This window comes from Lissotriton vulgaris, unplaced genomic scaffold (genome assembly GCF_964263255.1).
Source record: "Lissotriton vulgaris unplaced genomic scaffold, aLisVul1.2 SCAFFOLD_2914, whole genome shotgun sequence".
Classification (NCBI taxonomy): domain Eukaryota; kingdom Metazoa; phylum Chordata; class Amphibia; order Caudata; family Salamandridae; genus Lissotriton; species Lissotriton vulgaris.
Window position 1 is genome coordinate 241,441 of NW_028241756.1, and position 23,923 is coordinate 265,363.

At 45.8% G+C, this 23,923-nt stretch overlaps 1 protein-coding gene across 1 annotated transcript in view; it reads right to left on the reverse strand.

Annotated features, from left to right (window-relative positions):
* The window catches only part of LOC147669889 (rho GTPase-activating protein 19-like), a gene marked incomplete at its 5' end in the record, with an annotated part of 203,955 nt that overhangs the window by 170,720 nt on the left and 9,312 nt on the right, over window positions 1–23,923 (reverse strand). The window contains one exon of the mRNA XM_086948173.1: window positions 17,131–17,211. Within this exon, the coding sequence (XP_086804299.1) occupies window positions 17,131–17,211 (81 nt within the window). The remainder of the gene's footprint in view (window positions 1–17,130; window positions 17,212–23,923) is intronic.

Below are 23,923 nucleotides of genomic sequence, written 5' to 3' on the forward strand. Positions count from 1 at the left end.
ACCGCCTCCTCCGGGCTTTCGGTGTCGACATCCAGGTAATCCTCCTCCTGCGGGTCAGAGGTGGCCGACTCGGCGTCCATCCTGCTGTCCTCTTCTTCCCCACAGTTGTAACTCTCGTAGGAGTTCTCGTCATGTTCCTGGTCGTCGACCATTTCGACGCCCGGGTCATGTTCCGACGTTTTCGTCTTCCTCCTCGACCAGCTCCACCACGGGTGGCTTGGTTTTGTGGGAAATCGTGAAGGTTTTTATCTTGGCGTCGAAATCTTTCTTCCGCTGCAAGATGTTTTCCATTTTGGCTTCGAGGCGCCTTCTTTTCTTCTCCATCTCGGCCGCGTGATCCGCGCCGGGTGGTTCGGCCGCTCTCTTCGGCATTTAGCTCGGCGCTGAGGTTTTCGGTGCCGGAGACTTGGACGTCGAAATGGGTTTCGGGTCCTTGGACGGCGTCGGGCCTTAGGGTCTTTCTCCCTCGGCGTCGATCGGTCCCTTTCGGGGGCGATCTTCGACAACTTCTGCTGTTCAACAGCTCTCGGCGCCGGGGACTCCTTCTCAGAGGATCCGCTGGGCCTGTGAGTAGTCGCGGACGCCAGGTGTTTCTGCGTCGGCGCTTTCTGGGCATTGCCCTCGTTTTTTCGAGACTCAGTCTCTCGGGTTCTTGGGGAACGAAGAGTCTCCTACCTTATCAGAAGTCTTCGTGTAATCGGTCTCTACGACCATGTAGCTGTCGTCTTCGGCGGCAGCGTTGTCCTCTTTCTCTGAAGACATCCCCAGCTCGTACAGCGATGGCGTCGGGGCTTTTCCCTGCAGGGTGGCGTGCGCTACCCTCTGGCTTGCTCTCACACGAAGGGTCTTCGGGGCGAAGGCGGAGCTGGCGTTGCAGTCCTCACTTCCGTGGTCTACCAGTAGGCAAAGGTTGCAAACCGGGTGTTGGTCCTTCTGCGCGTACTTGTGGTGGCAGTTACGGCAGAACTTGAATGGTGTGTTGTCCATCATCGAGTGGTCAGGGCCTCCCTGGCCGCGTGGACGTCGACGATCGTCGAAGTTCTCGATGATTTCTCCTTCTTCTTCGCTGGTCAGTGATCGGCGAGGTCTTCCGTAGTCTTCTGGTGAATTCCTTCTCCAATTTCAGTCTTTTCCTTGTACTTTCTCCAAAAATGTCTGGAGCCCAACGGGAACGATCCAGACCCGACCGCGGAAAAAAGAATCTGAAGATGGCGCCCAAGATTGGGAGCTTCCGCAGGAAGCATGCCGACGTCACCGGAAATGCACCCAAGGAGGTGTGACGCCGACGCCCACCTGGGCTACAAAAAAACAAAACAAAGAAAAGACTACGAATCCGGACCCAACCACAAGACCGCGGAATATGCACAGCATAGTGAATCCAGAAAGATTCACGCTGCAAAACTACCCATTCCACTTGATCTGTCGAGCTTCCAAACAGGCCCGCAATAATAATAATGAGGATTACTTGAAGAACACTGGCGCCCTTCCAGTGACCACTTGATTTGTGTCACCACTTACTGTAGATTTTCATGCTCCATCAAACAGTCTATTTGCAAGAATGAGAGTATTTTGAATACAGCTAGAATTAAGTTGGCTCCACCGATATTTGCTTTTCATCAGGGCCCGAACCTCAAAGACCTTCTAGTCCACACAAGACCAAGAATATAGAAAGGTGACAACCAAGACACACTATTGTAACTGTATTTATATAGCGCTTACTACTCTTGACGAGGCATCAAATTGCTTTTTGGGTGAGTAGCACGCTACTCCGGAACCCATAAATGATTAGTGGCAAATTAGTATAGTGAAATATGAAAGTAATTTGAGTGGTGGATATGTTGGTCAGTTATTTGGATTGAGAAGGATAGTGGAGTTATAGAAGAGGGGAGGATTTAGAAATCTTTTGTTTTGGAGCTCATAGCAGTAGGAGGAAGCTAGGGATGAGTAAAAGGGAGGTGGAGGGGGAAGAGTCAGAGTGAAGGCTTTCGAAAGGCTTGTTTTCAGGAATTGGAATAGTAAAAAGAGGTATGAGATGATGCAAGGAGGGGTAGAGTAGGGTTATTTTGGGATCACCGTAGTGGTATGGGGTTTGAGATGAATGAGAGTGGAGCTAGAGGATATATTGATAGAGGTATAGAGTGAGAAATAGGGTAGTGCATTGGAAAGAGTAGTAAAAAGAGGTTTGAGATGAGAGTTGAGGTAGAGGATATATTGAGAGCGGTATAGGGTGAGAAATAGGGTAGTGCATTGAGGATGCCAAATTAGAAGAAAACTAATAAATATATAGATCTATAAGTACACTGACGGTATCTAGTTGCATAAAGGAGGGTAGTATAAGTAGATTAAAGATGCATTAAATAAACTCTTGCTTTCAAGGGTTGTACTTAAAATTAATTTTATATGTTTTTGTAATTGAATAGTGGAGCAATTGTAGATAAATAGTTGTGATAAAAGATTTACTTATTTATGCAGTCACATACACATGTTAACACTTTGCGTGCGACGCCGATTCTCCCCCGGTGCTGAACATTCCAATCGCGGTGTGGTCATGACGGAACGGTTCCGTCATGAGCACAGCACCACCGATGCTCATGACGGAACCATTCTGTCATGAGCATCAAAGGGGTTAAAACAGAATAATGTAACTCAGTAATATGTACATCTGTTAAGCAGAACTAATGAATATCTATATTTTTTAAAATATATCATTCTACTCGTTTATACAAAGCAATACACTTATATAAGTACATATCTATAATACAAATGAGCAAGTAACTTACCTTCAGTAACGCTTTTTCTGGTGAATACAGTATCTGCCTATGGATTCCTCACCTTTTGAATATCCCTTGCGCCATCATTCCGCGGAAACTTTTTTCCTAGCGCTCCTCACCGACGAGGTAGTCACAATGCCATGGCTCCGCTCGCTACTTCGCATGACGTCACCAGAGCCATAAGAGAGCATCGTCGGCATGATGACCTCACTTCCACCCATTTTTCCCGTGCCTCCGAGGCGAACGGGTGGACCGACACCAAATTCAAAGTATACTCCGTACACAATATTCATACAAATACACACAGTGTAGAATTAATAAGGAAAGACAATAATAAAAGCATTTCCTATAAATCCACTCAAAAGCAGATAGAACAGACAGTACAAAATAAACATGGTAAATAATTCCACTTATAAGGTATACAAGGGTGGACATCTGGGAGGAGGGTGGGTCAGTGAGGAATCCACACGCAGATACTGTATCCACCAGAAAAAGCGTTACCAAAGGTAAGTAACTTTCTTCTGATGGATACATCTGCCTGTGGATTCCTCACCTTTTGAATAGATTCCCACAGCAGTCCCACACCCGGAGGAGGGTGTCCACCCTTCCATACCAAAAAATCCTACAGGACAGAGCGCGCAAAGTGACCGTCCCTCCTCACTTTGGAATCCAAGCAAAAATGCTTTGCGAAAGTGTGGAGGGAGGACCAAGTTGAAGCTTTACAAATGTCCACTACAGAAACACATCTGGCCAAAGCAGATGCGGATGACTTAGCTCTGGTGGAATGAGCTCGAATACCTTCAGGTGGCTCCTTATCAGCCAGGGCGTAGCAGATCTTGATGCACAAGATGATCCATCTGATAGAGTGCGTATGTGCACAGCCTTGCTCTTCATGCCTCCAATGTACCCCACAAAAGATCATCCAATCGCAAGTCTTTAGTCCTTTAAAAAAAAAAAAAGGTATCTACTCTTTTAGGATCTAGGCGGTGAAGTCTCACATCCTCCTTGGAAGAATGAGGGGGGAGGATAGAATGCAGGAAGGGTAATGGATTGCCCCAGATGGAAGAGAGTAAACACCTTAGGCAGAAAAGCAGCCCTTGTTCTGAGGACCATTCTTTCAGCATAAATGGTCAAAAACTGTGGTTTTGAACTTCGAGCCTGATGCTCACTCACCCTCCTGGCCGAGGTAATAGCTCCAAGAAAAACTGTTTTGAAAGGCAGGAGTCTTAAAAGGACAACTATGCAAGGGTTCAGAAGGAAAACCCATTGAGTAGGTTAGAACAAGATTTAAATCCCATGAGGGACAATAAAGGGAGTAGGTGGAAACCTATTGGTAAGGACACTAATAATTTTTAAAGCAATAGTAGATTTAAACAAAGTTGACTGATCTGGCAAACAAAGAAATGCTGATAAGGCCGACAAATAACGTTTTACAGTGGCCACAGCACCACCCTGCTGGGCCAGAAGAGCGAAAACTGAAGAATATCCGACAAGTGGGCCTTTAACGGATCAATGGACTTCTCTCCACACCATTTGACGAATCTAGTTTATCTGGAGGAGTAAATAGATTTGGCGGAGTGTCACCTGGGCGAAAAAATGACATCCACCACATCCAGCGGGGGCGAGAAAGAATTCAGGTTGCCCCGTTCAATCTCCAGGCATGAAGGTGCAGGCTCTGGAGGTGGGCGTGAAGAACCTGCCCCTGCGACAGAGAGGAGGTCTGCCCTGAGAGGGAGACGGAGCAGAGCGTGCGATGAAAGGTGAAGTAGATCTGTGTACCACACCCTTCTTGGTCAATCCGGGGCGATCAATATAACATGGGCTCGGTCTTGGCGAATATTCCTTAGAACCCGAGGAATCAAGGTTTTGGGAGGAAACACGTAAAGGAGTCGCGCGCTCCAATCCAATTGAATCGCGTCCCCCATCGCTCCCTGCATCAGACACCGGAGACTGCAGAACAACGAGCAGTGCGCGTTCTCGTGAGTGGCAAACCGGTCCACCCAAGGAGATCCCCACGTCTAAGATGTGATGAACGACCTCCGGATGAAGCCTCCACTCGTGATCGTCCGTGAACTGCCAACAGACTGTCGGCACGCACGTTCAGCACCCTTGCCAGATGATTTGCCATCACTCAAATCTGGTGGTCCTGGGCACAGGACCAGAGTCGTAGAGCCTCTCTGCAGAGACGATACGACCCTACTCCTTCCTGCTTGTTGATCTACATCAAGGCAGTGTTGTCCGCCAGGACCTGAACCGACTGACTGCGAAGGGAGGGAAGAAAGGCCTCGAGTGGCAAAGGAATCGCCTGCAATACTAAAAGATTGATATGAAGCAATCTTTCCTCTGGAGACCAAAGACCTTTGGCCTCCGGGTCCCCCAGATGAGCACCCCACCCTAGGGTGGAGGCATCAGTAATCACTGTGGCCACCAATGGAGGAAGATTAAATGGCTTTCCTTCTGACAGGTTGCCTTCCACGCTCCACCAAGTCAGGTCCGATGCAATGTCTCTGAAGATTCTGATTGTCTCCCTGAGATCCCCGTTGTGTTGAAACCACTGCCTGTGGAGGCATCACTGGAGCACCCTCATGTGCCAGTGAGCATGGTTGACCAACAAAACGCAGGAGGCCAACAGACCGAGCTGGCGAAAGACCTTCAAGACTGGAACAACCATTCCATTGTGAAACAAAGGTATAATTTCCTGAATGTCAAGAATCCTTTGTGGAGGTGGAAAAGCTTGGCACACAGTTGTATCCAATACCACCCCTATGAACAGGCTGTGCTGATAGGGCACCAGGTGAGAATTGCGCACATTTATCGAAAAACCTAAGTTGAACAGCTGAGCTGTTACTTGCAGATGATGAAGCACCATCTCCAGCGACTCCGCTTGAGCAGCCAGTCATCCAGATAGGAGGAAAATAGGAAACCCAGACCTCCTGAGATGAGCTGCCACCACTGCCATCCCCTTTGTGAAGACTTGAGGTGCAGTAGTAAGACCAAATGGGAAGACCGTATACTGGTAGTACTTCGACCCCACGGTGAAACAGAGATACTTTCTGTGTGACTTCAGGATGGGAATGTGAAAATATGCATCCTGGAAAAATCGATCGACACCATCCAGTCTTCCTGCTGCAGCGCCTGAAGAACCTGAGCAAGGGCAGCATCTTGAATTTCTACTGTTTGAGGTACAAAATTCAAGACCTGCCATACTTTTTGGAAATCTGAGAATACCTGACCCCTTTCCTGCTCCAGGACTACCTCTATTTAACCTTTTTTGCAATAAGGCAAGGACCTCCTTCTGGAGAAGGAGCAAATGATCCTCTGAACAGAATCCTTGGTAAGGAGGAGGGATTTCCAGAGAGGGAAGGGCGTACCCATTCTTTACAAGATTCAAAACCCAAAAGGTCCTAAGTGACCAATTTCCAATCCTGTATAAAGTGGGACAGCGGCCACCCACAGGACCCGCATGACCCTGGATGGTAGATCTAGGGCTGCTTTCCTGGGCTACCAGAGGGGGGTGGGGGATGGGGGAGGTAGAGGAGGAGAAGGAGAATGGATGGTCAGACCCTCGTGGGTGACTCCTGTTTTTCCCGCTGTAAGATCTTTAAAGAGGATTTTGTTGCTATTGTTGCAGAGACTGTTGCAGACTACGAAAGGAAGAGCTTCCCAATCCTCGATACTTTCTATGAGCAACCCCTCTTGACTTAGTTTGCAACCCCAAGGACTTTGCTGTTGCCTTGCTGTCCTTGAATCTCTGAAGTGCAGAATCAGCCTTCTCTCCCAACAGTTTTGATCCATCAAACGGAAGGTCAAGGAGGGTAGCCTGCACATCAGAAGAAAACCCAGTGGATCTGAGCAAAGCCTGTCTCCTGGTAACAAAGGAGGAGCTCATAACTCTGGCCACCGAATCAGCTGTGTCAAGACCAGACTATATAACCTGACGATCTGCAGCCTGTGCATCCTTCAGAACCTCCATAAAATTACCACGATCCTCGTTAGGCAACTTGGACGCCAACTGTTTAGCAGAATCCATCAGAGCGTGTATATATCTGCCCAGCAAGCAGGTTGCATTGGTTGACTTTAACGCCATGCTAGAAGAAGAAAAGACTTTTTAGCCGATTGGTCCAACTTTTTAGAGTCCCTGTCGGCAGGACCTCGAGGAAATGCGCCTGTAGACTGTTTACAACAGGACACCTGTACCACTAAACTTTCAGGAGACAGATGAGATGAAAGGAAGGCATGGTCTCCTGGAGCAGACCTGTTTCTCCTTGCCACAGATTTCGAAACCGCAGGAGCAGATAGAGGTTTACGCCAGACTTCAAGGATAGGCTCAGTTAAAGCCTCATTAAACTGTAACAGAGGCTCAACTCTAGAGGATGGAGAATGTCAATCCTCTGAATAAATTAGGTTTGTACTCTGCTGTAGGCAATTGCAAGTCCAAAAGCTCCGCAGCCTTTCTAATAACTGAATGATAAGAAGCAACCTCTTCAGATGGTGAGGCTCTTGAGGAGGAAAGCTCCAACTCCGGTGAGGTGTCCCGGCCTCTTGAAGACCCTCGAAATCGTCAGACTGCTCGATTTCCCTTTTTTCAACCTCCTCTCTTCGAAACTGCTCCTCGTCCAACAGTCTATGTGCCTCTCTCCAAGAACGCAACTTCATCTCGACTCCGAAGTCGAGATGAAGGGACACCAGATGGCGCCGGGGACTGATAATACAGCGTCAATAACTTCAGAGCCGGAAACTGACAAGACGGCACTGTCGGCATAAAAGGCACGAAGGGTGCCTGGGTTCTGGAGGGGAAAGCAGCCTTGGCAAACACGCCATACATAGCATTTAAAAAATGCAAGGGATCTGACACCGGTCCAGAAAATGGAGGATACAGAGCCGAGTCAGGATACACACTAGGTACATCCGGCACCGGAACAGCCGGATCCACAGGCGGAGCCACAGGTACAGTCTCATGCACAGGATGAGGCGTATCATGAACCGGTAAGCCCTCCGAAGCCGGAGAGCACCTCGGCATCGGCGACCGCGTCGGGGTACCTTTAGACGAAGGAGAATGAACCGGAGTCGCCCGAGGAGACGGCGAAGGATATACAAAATCCTTTTGTCGATGTCGAGGAGCTGGAAAAGGTGACCTCGAAGCCTTCGACGAACGAAGCCAAGACCCATGCCTTCTCTTTTTATGCTTGCTCGACTTCTAAGCATGCGAGGTGAACAACTTCGACCTTTTCCGACCCCTCTTCTTCCTTGCTTTTGCCTTGAAAAGCTTGGCCTCACGCTCTTTCAAGGCCTTCGGGTTCATTTTGCGACAGCATGAACAGCCCTCCACGTCATGGTCAGATGACCAACACTACAAACGGTCTTCATGGGGGTCAGTGATGGACATGTGACCCCACACTCTCCACAGGGCTTGAATCCCGACTTTCTTGAAGTCACCATCGTACAGCTACAGTTAAACCTGGAGAAATAACAAAGTAACACGAAAATAGTATTGAGAGTCCCAGAAAACCGTTATGCGTCAACAGGGCGTAAAAAAGGGAACTGACGTCGTCACGCCGACTAGGCTCTCTTACAGCTCCGGTGACGTCATGCGGTCTCGCGAGCGGAGCCGTGGCATTGGGACGACCTCGTCGGCGAGGAGAGCTAGGAAATATTTTTAGCGGAATGCTAGCGCAGGAGATATTCACAAGGTGAGGAATCCACAGGCCGATTTATCCATCAGAAAAATGCTTATATACAGGGGGATATGCTGCACATTTCTGTTTGCGTATGGTGGTTATGTGGGGGAAGAGTCGATTCTTGAGTAGTTTTCAGAAGATAAGGTGGTCATCCGTAGATCTTATGTTGGGGGGGGATTAAGGGTTCCATAGTTTGGCTGCTTGAACAGAGAAGGATGTGCCACCAATGTTTTTTTATTGATATATCTTGGGATTTTGAGGCGAGGTGCCACTCTAGAGCAGAGGTTACTTTGCTGAATGTATTTGGCGATTTTATTCCTGATGAAGAGCGGTCCTATTACATGTATCGCTTTGTGGATGATACAAAGCAGCTTGAACGTGGATCTTCTGGCAACCAGTAACCAATTTAAGGCTTTCAAGGCAGGGGAGATGTGGTCTAGCGGTTTTATATGTAAGAGTAGTCGGTCAGCCGAGTTCTGAACCGGTTGTACTCTTTGCATGGTTGCTAAAGGTGATCGGTGATAGAGGCTATTGGAGTAATCGAGTTTGGACAGAACAAGGGAGATGGTAGCCTGGACCTTGAATGGAAATACCAAATGGGGGAAGATTTGTCGCAGAGTTTTTTTGTAACAAAGCTTGGGCTCTCGTTGATAGCTTGGAGTCCATGGTCATTCCGAGGTTTCTTACTTCCTTGGATCCTTTAGGTAGTGTTCCCAGATCATCAGGCCATGCGGCGAGCGGGTCATGTTTCCAATTGCCCCACGGGAGTCTTTCCGTTTTGCACGTCATTCACTGATCAACGGCTCTAAGACAGCTGAAAATTGGCAAGTTTCCAATGTCTTTGGGGCATTCTAGTTGAAGAAGCATTTGCATGTCACCTGGATAGTTATAGCATGTGAGGTGAAATTGATAAATCAGTGCCGGTAATGACTTCATGTAGATGTTGAAAAGCATGGGCGAGATGATAGAGTCTTGAGAGACCCTTGCTTTTGTGAAGTACGGTTTGGATGAGAAAGGTGGGGTATGGGTGACATTAGTTCTGTTGCAAAGGTAGGATGTGGTCTAGTCTAGAGAAGTCCCCTCTATGACTGCTTCTTAGAGTCTTTGTATCAGAGTGTCATGGTTAACCGTATCAAAGGCAGCTGAGAGGTCCAAGAAAAGTAGCTCAGCTAACCAGTTGCGCTCAACTGTCCTCTTCAGGTCTTCCCAGATGGCAAGGAGGGCAGATTCTGTGTCTCTTCCTGGACTGAATCCTGTTAGAAAGTCTAAAAGTATGGCATTATCTTCAATGAACTGTGACATCTTGGCGAAAGGCACTCTTACTATCAGTTTGGCCAGGAAAGGTCCATTTGTAAATCATTCTGTAGTTGCCAGGGTTCAGCGGGTCCAAGTTTTTTTTCTCTAGTAATGGGAGTATGTATGACACGGAGTTCTTCTGGTAATATTCTAGTAATTAAGGAGTTGTTGAGGATTCTTCTTACTAGAGTGGCAGCAGAGGTTGTTAGAAGATTTGTCTTTAAAGTTTGCGGTCGACACGGGTCAGAAGGGATTCCGGCTTGCTTTAACCAGGTCCATAAATTCATTGTATGAAACTTGTTGGGAGGAACGGAGAAGCAGGTCTTTTCCAAACTTAAGAGGACATTTTCCATGCGGTTTGTGTACAGTCTGTCGATTTACAGGATAGGATGCTGAAATTGATTTGGAATTGGCTACCCCATGGTAACTTAGACACCATGGTAACTGTAGTAGTAGTAGTGTGATATATATGATAACATGCCCTTGTTCATTACATTATACAGGCATGATTGTGCATAATCAAGATCAGGATTTCAGAACAGTGCTTTATATCAAGTGTACACGTAACATCAAGATGACTCAACATTCTTTCGAAGAGGGCTACAGTGATAGTGACTTGTTGTGCACTATACTTGATAAACTGCATTACATATCTACTGGACACGAGGGACATGTTTTTCTCTATCCAAGGGAACATTGTGTCTACAGGCTGAAGACCTTTATTAGGGGCTTGAATGATTATATACCTTGGAGTAACCCGCCTTGAAAGATGCATTTTTCCAGTTGAAGTGTTCGTCCATGGTCGTCTGTGCAGCATAGGAATAATGCCATCCCGGTTTATCACTTGCCACACACCTCCGTACTTTGTTATATGGTCTCGTATGCTACTGACTTGTTGTGTTACACTTCCCAAACCATATTGTTAACAGTTACAGCGATACGCACTACTGGATGAGCATTCACTCACGTGAACAAGTTTCTCTTGGTAGTTTCTATACCTATTATAGAACTGCATGATCAGCATGGACTAAATGTAAGGTTTTCAACCCTCATGTTGGGCTGTTATATTCCCTTTAGAGTAGTCTATGAATTATGGGCCGTATACACAATGCTGTTTTTTTCCTTTTGCGGCCCCTAAAAGTAAGGACGTTACTTTGCTGAGCCTGAATTAGACTATTTGTCCAAAAATGCAGCAGCCACACGAGACACCCACATGTCATTCACATCTCTGCTGAGGCTGGGATACCATGTTGTGGATTAGACTACATTCCCCAGGCTCCTGATGGTGAACACCAAATCTGATTGCCGATCCGCATCTCAGAAACAGCTGTATTAATGTCGGCTGGGCTCGGAGGAAGGTTTCTTCTCGCTCCAAGCATTTAAGTACAAGTAGCAGTGGACTGTATTCTGCCCAAGGGTGAACCATATAGTGCCTTTTTTAATGACATCCCTTCTTTGAGGAAACCCCTACGGACTGGATGAGTTATATACATGTGACATTTTGCCTGACGCCTACTACATTCCGTGGCTTGTTGTGGGTCTTTTGTCTTCTGTTCAGTGTTTTGCTTGCATTCCCAGATTAGCAGAACTCCTGATTTCCTTTATATTAATGGTAAGGAGATGGCGGTAATGTTTTAGATATGATGGAAATGTTGTTACTGACTCTATTCAGACTATCGTTTTATAATACCACTTCATCTGACTTTTTCTTTTAAACATGTAGCCCTACTTTCTGTATGACTGAATGTTTGGCGACTTAAGGCTCAATATCAGACATTTGCTGTTAAGCAGTATGCATACATTATCACCAGTATATGCGTTTGATTTATTCACATCATGGGAATTTTGGTGGCACAGTGGGCGTGGTTGCTAAGGACATAGCCTGTTAGGAGGTATATGTACTTTCTCGCTTTAAGGGATAGGTCCATGTCCAACTCCGAAATCCACGTTGCGAAAACTATGCATGATAATAGACGACAAGCTACCCATGAAGGACCACGTAAACCATACCCTTGCCACATGCTATGGCATCATGAGAATGCTGCGAAAAATCTTCCAATGGATACCTCTGGAAACCAGAAAAACGTTGGTTCAGGCTCTAATATTTAGCCGTTTAGACTATGGTAATGCACTCATGGCGTCCATAAACGAAGATTTATATACTAGACTGCAGGTGTTGCAGAACACGCCTATCAGACTAGTACTGAATCTCCCATCTTGGTTCTCATCTACCCATCTTAAGATCGCTGCACTGGCTCCTGATAAGGAAACGTACTCGTTAAAACGTATGTGTATTGCACACAAGTCCCTTTACGCTGTTGGGACAAGTTATCTAGCCAAGAAACTCAATTGTTATTTACAAATAAAAAAAAACTCCGGTCTGGAGGAAAACACCTTCTGACCCCAATGCCCCCCCCTCCCCCTCCCCCCCTGGAGTTCGAACCGCCAGAAATGGAGGTAGGTCTTTCTCCCACCTAGCTCCTCAACAATGGACTAAGCTTCCAACACATACCTGAGCCAGCCACAACGGATAAGAAATTGTAATAGCGCCATGAGACCCCTCGGGGTGATCTATGCGCTTGATAAATGGTCATAACATATTGCTACCTGAATAATGATCTGTCTCTTGATTGTTTATTCTTCTATAGGTGCTGACAACGGTGATCAAGCCACACCGAATGTGGAATGTCAGTTGTATTTTCGATTTTCTGCAGCTATTCCTGTTCGTCTTTTCTTTAGCCACACTTCTACCGGCATATTGAACATTATATTCTGATGAATGCCACACACCTCTTGGATTGAAGATAAGGCAGCCCTAACAAGGAGGTCATATGGCTGGATGATCTTGAGCTCCTATTCCTCCCTGGCCGCACTAAAGTATCTAGCTTCGGGTTTTGCCAAACATACAAAAATGCAATTTTTAAAATACAGACTAAGCTTGTTGCCATGCACAAAGCACTTTCCATATTGGCTGAAAAACCAATCTGATCCTAATTGTCGTTTATGTAATACACCGCAAGAAGATATGGTGCATCTCCTTTGCACATGCAAGGAACCAACAGAGGAAAGGAGAAAGCTTTTAAAACCACTTTTTAACCAGAAAGGGTATTCGCACACGGAGACAGGCTGTGCTGGTATGTTTTGCACCAGAGGACACTCCGCTTAACTGCCGCTTTGTAAAATTCTTAAAACAAGTAGAAAAGAAAATGCCTGGTCAGAACAGCAATACAGCTGACAAGGAAAAGACGGATGCTGCTAAATAACTGCTTATACCTTTAATGTACTGTAAACACCATTTGGTTATGTCTTAATTGGTTTTTAATATTTTTAATAACTGATGACACGTAATGAGATTTTGTAGCAATGGTTTTAAGTAACTCTGCTAAATAAAATAAACTTGAAACCTTTTTGTAGGCTCTGCATACGTGGCAGAAACATGTCAACCCCAGTTAAAGTCATATTCCTCTGCTTGTTTTCATATGATCTTTGGGGACATGCCATAAATCTATACTTTAGTTCACAGGTCAGCATTTTTACCCCTTTTTAGGTCTCGGCGTCAACGCGCGGAAGCGCGTCTCCGCCGGAGATCTTTTGTCAGGACTATGCTTCCCAGGAGACAGCCTTGGCCACGCGCATTGCCTCTTCAAGGAGGCGATTTCCGCTGGCCACGCGCTCGCGAACGCGCTCAGCTGTTGTCTCCTGGGAAGCAGCAACACCACACGCGCATGCGCAGAAACAGCGACAGACACACACACGAGCGCTCATGCACGCACGCACCCACACATGCAGCGAACCCACCCCCGGCGTCGCATGCATACACACACACACACGTGCACCGAGCATCCCCCCCCACCCCTCCGCCATCGCATCCCGCCCCCCACCCCTCCCCTCCGCCGTCGCACACACACACGCAGACATACAGGCATTCTCTCCCCGCCCCGCCGGACACGCAGACATACAGGCATTCTCACCCCCCCCCCCCCCGCTTCCCCCTTCCGCTCCGCTACGCTCACCGGTCAAAGGCCCTCCGGACTTGTGCAGCCTCCGACCGCGGGGCTCTCCCTCGGTGCTCCTCCAGGCACTCCGTGGGCGCGGGCTTCACAAAACGGAAGTCCCGCCCCACGATAGGTTTCGTTTTCTCAGTCCCGCCCCACGATAGGTTTCGCCTGCAGCTCGTCTGTCTGCTGGGCCGGTGTCGGCTCGGTTTGCATTGGCAAAGTCAGTAGGTCGGGTTTAAAGGGTCAATGCATATAAAGGCATTCACAAATGCAGTTTACATGCGTCCCATGTACAAACTCAATTTTACATTAACAAATGCATTGTTAGCTTTGCCAGTGCGGCGGAAAAAGAGCCAAAAAGGACTGCTTTATCTATAGAATACATTTAAGAAATTAAAGAATTGAGTGGGGGAAGCAGCGTGATGATTGAGTTCATTTTTTAGCTTGCAAATATCCCATCGTGCATTCTACTGGAATAGTTTAAAAGCTGAGTAACACACCAAGCCACCAGTGGCATGAGGTGAGCGGGCAGTGCTGCTCTGGGTGGAGAAATTGATCCAGTTGGAATATTTGGGATCAATACTTACTAGACAGATGGCTGCTAAAAGTAACACCTAAAACGGATATTTTTAATGGATACTTCTAACTGCAGATTTTAAGCAACTAAATAACCACGGGCATATTGGTATCGGAGATTATATTTAGTTAGACTAAAGGGACAGGTGTAGTGAGTGCAGAGTGCAGAGTGCAGAGTAGTGCAGAGTAGTGCAGAGTGGTGCAGAGTAGTGCAGAGTGGTGCAGAGTAGTGCGTGCAGAGTAGTGAGTGCAGAGTGCAGAGTGCAGAGTGCAGAGTGCAGAGTGCAGAGTGCAGAGTGCAGAGTAGTGAGTGCAGAGTAGTGAGTGCAGAGTAGTGAGTGCAGAGTAGTGAGTGCAGAGTAGTGAGTGCAGAGTAGTGAGTGCAGAGTAGTGAGTGCAGAGTAGTGAGTGCAGAGTAGTGAGTGCAGAGTAGTGAGTGCAGAGTGCAGAGTGCAGAGTGCAGAGTGCAGAGTGCAGAGTGCAGAGTAGTGAGTGCAGAGTAGTGAGTGCAGAGTAGTGAGTGCAGAGTAGTGAGTGCAGAGTAGTGAGTGCAGAGTAGTGAGTGCAGAGTAGTGAGTGCAGAGTAGTGAGTGCAGAGTAGTGAGTGCAGAGTAGTGAGTGCAGAGTAGTGAGTGCAGAGTAGTGAGTGCAGAGTAGTGAGTGCAGAGTAGTGAGTGCAGAGTAGTGAGTGCAGAGTAGTGAGTGCAGAGTAGTGAGTGCAGAGTAGTGAGTGCAGAGTAGTGAGTGCAGAGTAGTGAGTGCAGAGTAGTGAGTGCAGAGTAGTGAGTGCAGAGTAGTGAGTGCAGAGTAGTGAGTGCAGAGTAGTGAGTGCAGAGTAGTGAGTGCAGAGTAGTGAGTGCAGAGTAGTGAGTGCAGAGTAGTGAGTGCAGAGTAGTGAGTGCAGAGTAGTGAGTGCAGAGTAGTGAGTGCAGAGTAGTGAGTGCAGAGTAGTGAGTGCAGAGTAGTGAGTGCAGAGTAGTGAGTGCAGAGTAGTGAGTGCAGAGTAGTGAGTGCAGAGTAGTGAGTGCAGAGTAGTGAGTGCAGAGTAGTGAGTGCAGAGTAGTGAGTGCAGAGTAGTGAGTGCAGAGTAGTGAGTGCAGAGTAGTGAGTGCAGAGTAGTGAGTGCAGAGTAGTGAGTGCAGAGTAGTGAGTGCAGAGTAGTGAGTGCAGAGTAGTGAGTGCAGAGTAGTGAGTGCAGAGTAGTGAGTGCAGAGTAGTGAGTGCAGAGTAGTGAGTGCAGAGTAGTGAGTGCAGAGTAGTGAGTGCAGAGTAGTGAGTGCAGAGTAGTGAGTGCAGAGTAGTGAGTGCAGAGTAGTGAGTGCAGAGTAGTGAGTGCAGAGTAGTGAGTGCAGAATCTTTTGATTTAAAGAAAAAAAATGTCATGAGCAATGCCAATAGCTCTACCTTTAATGATGCCGAGACCATTGCATTGCAAATGCTTGTTTACTTTTATTTGCCATACACTGTGCCTAATCTCACCCAAGCCAGGTAGCTCACATTGGTGTTTACCTCCATAAGAACACCTATAAGTACACCTATCCATTCTAGCGAGTTGTAGCCCACACCACTGCTAATGTGGGAGGTTGTGTGAGGAGTAACCCGATGATCAAGCATGGCATCTAAGAGTTGGTCAGGATTTTTGTTCTTAAAGCATTAGGTTTTTCAAACAAGAGATAGGGGTTGTAAGCCCCCTTAAATTATGGGTTGGTCCTACTAGACTCTAGACATCTATTTGGTATTCTCTCAATGCACAGCACCTTCAAATTACACCTATACAGCACATTACTGCAATACATCAAATCCAAACACTCACAACAATTCCATCTTTCAAACATCATTAAATGCACAACAACAAATCGATCACATCATAAAACCCCAGCAAGAAAGAAATGCCCCCTTCTTGCAAACACTACCTGAAATAATCGCTATTGGGACAGTTATAGCAGTCCAATCTACAAACTAGTTCTGGGGTATGTGGCCTAGTGAGGAGTTGGCAACCTGTGCGAAGAGAAACTAGGTGCACATCAGTGCCTCTAAAAGGAGTTTGGTGTCACACCGTGACACACAGTCAAACACACTGGGTGGGGAAGCAAACTGACTTCAGGCTTTCTAGCTTTATAGGGTGCAATGGCAGATGTACTAACACATTTCCAGGGATTTTTACGCTTCCCAAGATATCTTCAGGCCGCTGGCTCACAGCAAAATCTAGGCTTACAAAAGATCAACACAAACGCAGATTATCCCTGGATTAATACCTCAAAGTCCATGCAGAGATCCTATTCCATTTTCCCCACTAAGGAGAGAGTGAATCCCTTAAGAAGTTGTAGTGCTTCGACAAAGTCCCAAAACCTTTACAGCAGCAGCATGCTAATCTGGATTGTTTCAATGATATCAGGGGCCAACTTGGCGTTGGAATCCCTGTCTAAATTCCTCATCCATGAGTCTTCTAGTGGATCCTTCCATACTTGTGCCTTTTTTTCCAGAACAGGACCTCAAGCAGACGTCCTACATGCCATGGAAGTAACTCTGGTGTGTGATTGCGTGCTTTCCTTAAAGAAGGTGACTGGAGTAAAGAAATGGAGCAGGTGATGAAGAGCCTTTCCCATCTGGGTTCCTCAAAAAATATAAAGCCAAACCTCTTATGGAATCTCAAGGCCACACACTAAAATAAAAAGATCCAGATGGCACAACAATTGTTTCAGTGTGGTTTTAGTGCTAACCATGTGCTCGTAACAAACAAAGGGAGATTTTTTTATTGGTCTAGGCACTACAGGGGAAAAGTTAGGAGATACAATTGAGCAGGAGACTTACTTTTATGGAGGTACTCAATAAGTTGATAGATCTGGGCAATGCCTTCTTCTGTCAATGGTGCACCAAATACCACTCCTTTCTCTGAAAAAAATAGAAACAGATAATTCACGAAATAGTATTTCATTTCCTTCTTTAAGCTTAACTCTAGCATGCACTGCCCAATGCTTACATGATGTGATCATATAAGAAAATATAAGTGAGAAATAGAAAGCAGAGTGCTGTCAATACACTGCTCCACAACCTTGCGTGTAGGAATGTGGAGTGTGGGGAACAAATATTTGAGCAGTACATTGGATCAATATTAGCTTGCTTTTTTGAGGTCACTAAACTATGCAGGAATCTTCCAAGAGATTTGGTTCAATCCTGCCTTCAGAGAGCCATCGAGTCATTGCAAAACAAAGAAAGAGGCGGTGGTATGGAGATGCTGCTATCAAAGTGATGTTGTGAATTACTTGTTCTCAAAATATAAAGATAACAGTACTCTCTCATAGGAAATGAAGGATCAATATAATCAATGAGGAGGGAATCTGATTAAAAACCCTCCTGTCAAAAATGATAACACCCATTGTGGTTTTTGCACCTCTACGCCGATCATAAAACATGGTTTACAATTGTAAGGCCTGCAACAGTTTCTCATAAAAATCCCCAAAATGAATGTTATTTTTTGGGTGGAGATGGGAACACTGTAACAGATGTCTAAAATGATTGTCCTCAGAATGAGGGAACAACTGTGTCTCTAAGAAACAGAAGATTAAAAATGCCATACAAAACAGTTAGCTCTTATTTAATGGGTTCATGGTTAAACATTGAAACATGTTAATCTTGGGTTCCAATGTTCACATTAGTTTTATTCAATAAAGATAAAGAAGGTACCCCCTAATATTAATTTCAGGTCCAGGAGGGAGCGGGAGAAAACAGGCAAAGACTACACAGAGTCCTCTAGCTGACCTATATTTCTTTCAAAAGTAGCCTATGGCTTACAAGTGCCCCACAAGGAGAAAAATTGTCCTATCTATAGTGAAATCATATAGATATGACAATGGTGATTAAACTGACACTTTATTTTTTATGTATATTTGTTATTTTTCATATTTAAAAATCGCACAAAAATTAAATTAATAACGAGCTAAATTCATGTCACAATTATTTTTGACATGGATATACAAAATTGGAATCTAATACACATCAATTCTATGTAACTAACATACCCCAGCACACTCATACAATAGCACAACATACTCACACTCCATACCACTCATTCGCCTGACATTCAAAGTGCAAGATAAAAATACAATTTAAGCAACACAATGGGGATCCGACAGGGACAGGAGGAAGAAAAACTTATTAGGAAATCATTTCATCTGCGACATCAAGGCATTTCCTAAATTACAACAGTGTATAAGAATCACTGAGTCATTTTATTATTATATGCAACCGTCATATCTATTGCTTTTCCTGTGTGTCTCTCTAAGCAGATTCCCAAGGAAGAATGGTTGACGTACGTTTCGGTGGTACACAAATTCTTTTCACCACCTTCATCAGAACCAGTGTTTAAATTGTACAATAATAAAAAATATAAATAGGAGCAGGGGTATCTGAAAGAACCATCGTTCAATCCTATCTGTGGCTTTTATCATCAAATGCCTCTAAATGGGAGCTGCGGACACTGCTTCACTTTACTCAAATCAAGTCCATAAGGATAAAACCGGGACCAATCCGTTCGTAGGTCTGAAAAAACGTCACTCATTAAATCAAGAAACGTGGAGCGTCAGAAGTGAATTCATCCTGCAAAATATGAAATCCAAGCTTCATAGTTTTCCAAATGTCAACATTTTCCTAGATGCAGAAGCTTATGGCTTGAATCAAATCCCAGCGGAATGTCCAGACCGCCCGTGTAGTGCATTTTTTTTATTGTCTGAATTGTCATTGGGGAAATCCCAGTTATCTCTTGGTTTAGGATATCCTAAGAACTCTCGTTTTTTTTAAAGGGGGGGGGTCTGCTTTTGCATTTTATTGGGTTCAAGATGGGCTTGGCTTTCAAATGCAAATCAGACATGAGCCCAAAATGACAAAGGACCTCCTAGGTTCTTCCTCAATCACTGAATCAGACTACCAGGTAAGCCTACCAGGTCCTGGATCACAGCACGGCCAGGAAGAGTGGAGTGTACTCATGCCAAAGACGATGGTGTGCAGCCTACTCCCACTTTGCCAGACAGGTTGGGAAAAGTCTCAGCAAGCAGATCCGGGAGATCTGATTGATCAAAAGCAGGAGCCCTCCCACACCCAGATGTGTGTTATGCTTCATCATCGGGCAGCTCCTTATTGGGTCGGCGCTGCAATGCTCACATGTAAATTTACGGAGCTTGTACGCTGGAATTAGATGCGTTACCAGTCCCACCCATCATTGTGTTCCAAGTTTAAACTCCCTGCCAGACATGTTGGGATGCATTTCCAGACTGTTGAAAGGTCAGGATGTGCTGGTTAGAGCAAGCTTATCCTGCTTCCAGTATGCACCGCAGATCCTGGTGGCTAAAGGCCACCACACAAAATGCAACACCCAAGAGAGTTGCTCTGGGGTGGAATCATATGCACCTCATTGTCACACGCTCAGTCCAAAGTCCCTCACAGAGACTAGAAGCATCAATGCTCGCTTGAATTGTGTTACAGGAGCATAGTCCTGAAGCCTTTAGCATCCAGAAGAAGACTGTCAAAATCATTGGCACGAAAGAGGCAGCATTTTTTCTGAACGCGTGCTGCAAGTTACCATGCAACACTCAAGCCAGGCATTCACATTCCTGGCAGGTCGGCATTGCCTTTTAACTTCTGTGTCCTCCAGTAGGTCTGTCCTAGTGTGTGGAGCTGAGGCATGTTGATTTCCATCAAAAGACCGCCAGGGGACTCTCACAAGCATCTAATAGGGCTATAAGCGTTGAACACGATTAAAGAACCCATTTGGATACATCTTGCATATGGTTAAACCAATTGGAAGCAATTGTCAACACCTGTGTGGGAGGCCATTTCGAATGGCCCATCTAACATCCAAAACGTATTGCTTCTCAATTGTTTTACATTGCAAAACTCCATTTTACTTGCCTACTGTGCCTGCCTTGCCCTTATGGTTACTCGAGTGCCTTGCTGCTGTCCAATGGCCTTTTTTATTTGTTCTCTCAGCTGATTTGAGCTCCCCTTAATCTTGGATTTCGACAACAGCTGCATTAATTTTTGTGTTTCAGCTTTCGATTCTTCGGTCTGTTCCTTAGCTTAGGGTATTCCTGACCTGTTGCGAGACTGCCATGATCTGTCCTATCCAGTCCTGATCTGTTGCTAAGCCTCCATTCACCCTAATTCATAAGAATATGGGTCACAGATATAGTTTCATCTGCATCATAGTATCCATGTAAAGTTTACTCCTAGGATGTGGCTCGGGGAGTAAACTGCTACAATTATTTTACATCTCATTGAGGTTACTCTGTAATTTTAGATTTGATAATCCATACCTTCACCATATTTCACACGTGGCTATCGTGCGAGAGACTTATTGCACAAGATCATTGGGAATCTGGGGGAACTACCACTGACGTCCATCCCAGGTCATCACCCTTTCAGCCTGCACCATCTGTTCCTTGAGAGGTGCTAATACAGCTACCCAAAGGTCCAGTGATTTTGAGGTGCTAGAGGCTGTTGGTTGGTTTGAATGGTCTCCTGCTGTACATCTTTGGGTAGGTGTCACTCACACAAACAGCCCTTGGTGAAGGAGGAGGAAAATGAAAGGGAGGTTGACCTGGTAGTCATGTGATAATTCTCCCTCCACATTCATTAGTGTTTGCGATTAGCTGCAGAACCCTAATTGCGAATTTGTAGCCACCAGCCCAGTCATGGCTAAGCGAACCCGCCTGAGACACAAAGACAAGGCAGGATTGGGGTGCCCCGGGTCCAAACAGAAAACAAGGCTGCCCCTGAGCCGCACTGAAGTCATTACTTTGGAGGGGGTGCTTAGACCATTGCCCTACAAAGAACACCAAGAGCTAAAATTCAGGAGAACTTCATGACAGACTAGAGTAAAACGTTAGGATGGGAATGCTGGTAAAACTGATGTGGACTTCCATCCTTAAAAATACAAAAAAATTGCAGGCGTTTAGCAAAAGAATATTTGTGATGAAAGCTGCTCTGAAGCTTTTACTGGGATGTGAAAAATGCAGAAGCAGCCTCCTCTGTGAGTAGAGAAAGCCATCTTAAGATGCACACTTTACTAACGTCATCAATGGTGTTTTGTCCAAAAACAAAATTGTATGACCATACTGGAGACTTGCTATGCAAAACTGCTTCATTTCCTTTCCCCAGAAACAAAAGACAAACTCAAAATAAGATTGCATTTCTACAAAAACAAATGGCAAATTAAAAATAATTTGGAAATAGCTGTAACAATGTCTTACCATCATCGATCACTGTTTGAATAAACCATTGCTTTCCATGTCACTTACAGCTAAGTATAGCAGTTATTCTTTGTAATCCAAGTTAATTTTGTTTTTTTGGTTCAGGTTCAAAGATTACAAATCAATTTGTGTTTTTTTCTTTGTGTTGTGTTGATCGCAGTAACAAATGAACAAGTTATTTACCTTCAGTCACGCATTATCTGGTAGAGACATTATATAACTGCAGATTCCTTACCTTTGAATTTACAAGGCAACACACTGGATTCAGGAACTTTAGCGTGAGTAGAACTCTGCGTGCCGTCAGGTAGCTCCATTCGGTTCTGTGTGGCATCGACGCCCGATGTGATGCTGCGATCTCCCATATACACGCCACCCAGGTACGTGGACATCAGTTACTTTTCACGCTTTCCATGCGAGAAGTACAGAGCCAAGAAGTGAATAACTATTTTGTGTCAAGCTAGGGGTCCCAAAAAAGGGAACAACCCTTGCCCTATCAATGAGTCCGTAGTGCAGAGATGCATGCATGAGCCTGTAAGGAATCTGCAGCTAGATATTGTCTCTACCAGAAAATGCGCTACCAAAGGTAACTAACTTGTTCACTTGATAGAGACTTCTAGCTGCAGATTCCTTACACCTTTGAATAGATCCCCAAGCCATACTTCCAGGCGGTTGGCTGCGGACAAATTACTAGACTAGAAAGTCCTGTAGGACCGAACGGGCAAAATGCCCATCCCTGTGGACCGCAATATCCAGGCAGTAGTGTTTAACAAGCGCGTGCAGTAAAGCTCACATTGCAGCCTGGCAGATGTCCAGGACTGGTACATCACGAGTGAACGCCGTGGTATCAGCCTTCCCTCTGGTGGAAGGGGCTTGCAAACCCTCCGGATGCTGCTTCTTAGCCAGGGCATGGTATATCTTAATACAGATAACAAGCCACAGCAAAATGGTTAGTTTCTGCACTGCCCAACTTTTTTTTAGCTCCCAAATAACCCATGAAGAGTTTGTCGTCCACCCGGAATTCTTTTGTGTGGTCAAGGTGGAACAACTCTGTTTTGGGGTCCAGACGATGGAGATGTTCCTCTTCCTCACAGGGATGCGGAGGAGCATAAAAGATGGGAAGTGTGACCGACTGACCCAGATGGAATTGGGTCACCACCTTGGGCAGAAAAGAGGCTTGGGTGCGAAGCACCAACTTATCCTGAAATATCAAGAGATATAAAGGCTTGGATAATAAAGCCTGCAACTCACTCACCATCCGGGCAGATAGTATTCCCACTAGAAATGGTGTTTTGATGGGGAGTATCCTGAGGAGGCATTTATGTAGCGGCTCAAAGAGAGCGCACATGAGGTAAGTGAGAACTAGGTTTAGGTATCACGGAGGCACAATGAAGGGCGTAGGAGGAAACATATGCCCTTTAAGGAACCCATTTACAATAGGGGACTTGAATAAAGAGGGTTGGTCAGGCAGCCGCAGAAAAGCATACAGAGCAGGAAGATAATGCTGGAGAGTGCCCAGAGCAGATCCCGGATGGGCAAGGGTAAGAATGAAGAGCAGAATATCGGAAAGAGGCAAAAAGAATGTCAATAGACTTTTCTGTAAAATATTTTACAAATGTTTGCTAACAGCAGACGTATACTGTATTGGTGGTGGGCCGCCTGGCCGCCAACATAACCCTACAGACTTTGGGAGGAAGGTCAAAAGCTATCAACTGTTGCCGCTCAGTCTCCACGCAATTAGGCGTAGAGTTGACAGGTTCAGGTGGAGTAACTTCCCCTGCTGCAACAGAAGAACCTACCGAAGGCACAGCCTGATCGTAGTATCAACACATATTTGAAGCAGCTTGGGATACCAGATTCTCCGTCTCCAGTCAGGAGCCACAAGAAAGACTTGGGCCTGGTCATTCTTGATCTTCTTTAGCACTCTGGGCAGGCGTGGTATGGGCAGAAAGGCATACAGGAGGCCTAAGCTTCACTAGAGAAGAAAAAAGAGTCACTAAGCAATAGCCGCCTTGGAAACTCCAACGTGCAAAATTGCTGACATTGCGCGTTCTTTTTGGAGGCGAACCGATCTAACCAAGACTCTCCCCACTGTTGAAAGAGACCTTGCACCACCTCCAGCTGGAGACACCATTCGTGATCCGCTAGGCATAGACGACTGAATTTGTCTGCCCCTGCATTCAGAGAACCTGCCACGTGTTGAACCACCAGAAATATGTCTTGCTGTTCCAGCTATGTTGAGAAAGGGTTCACGACCCCGCACCGCCCTCTTCTTTGCAGTACCGAATATCGGTTGTGTTGTTTGTCAACACCTGCACCAACTTCCCCTTGACAGAGGGAAGAAATGCTTTTAATGCCCGGAG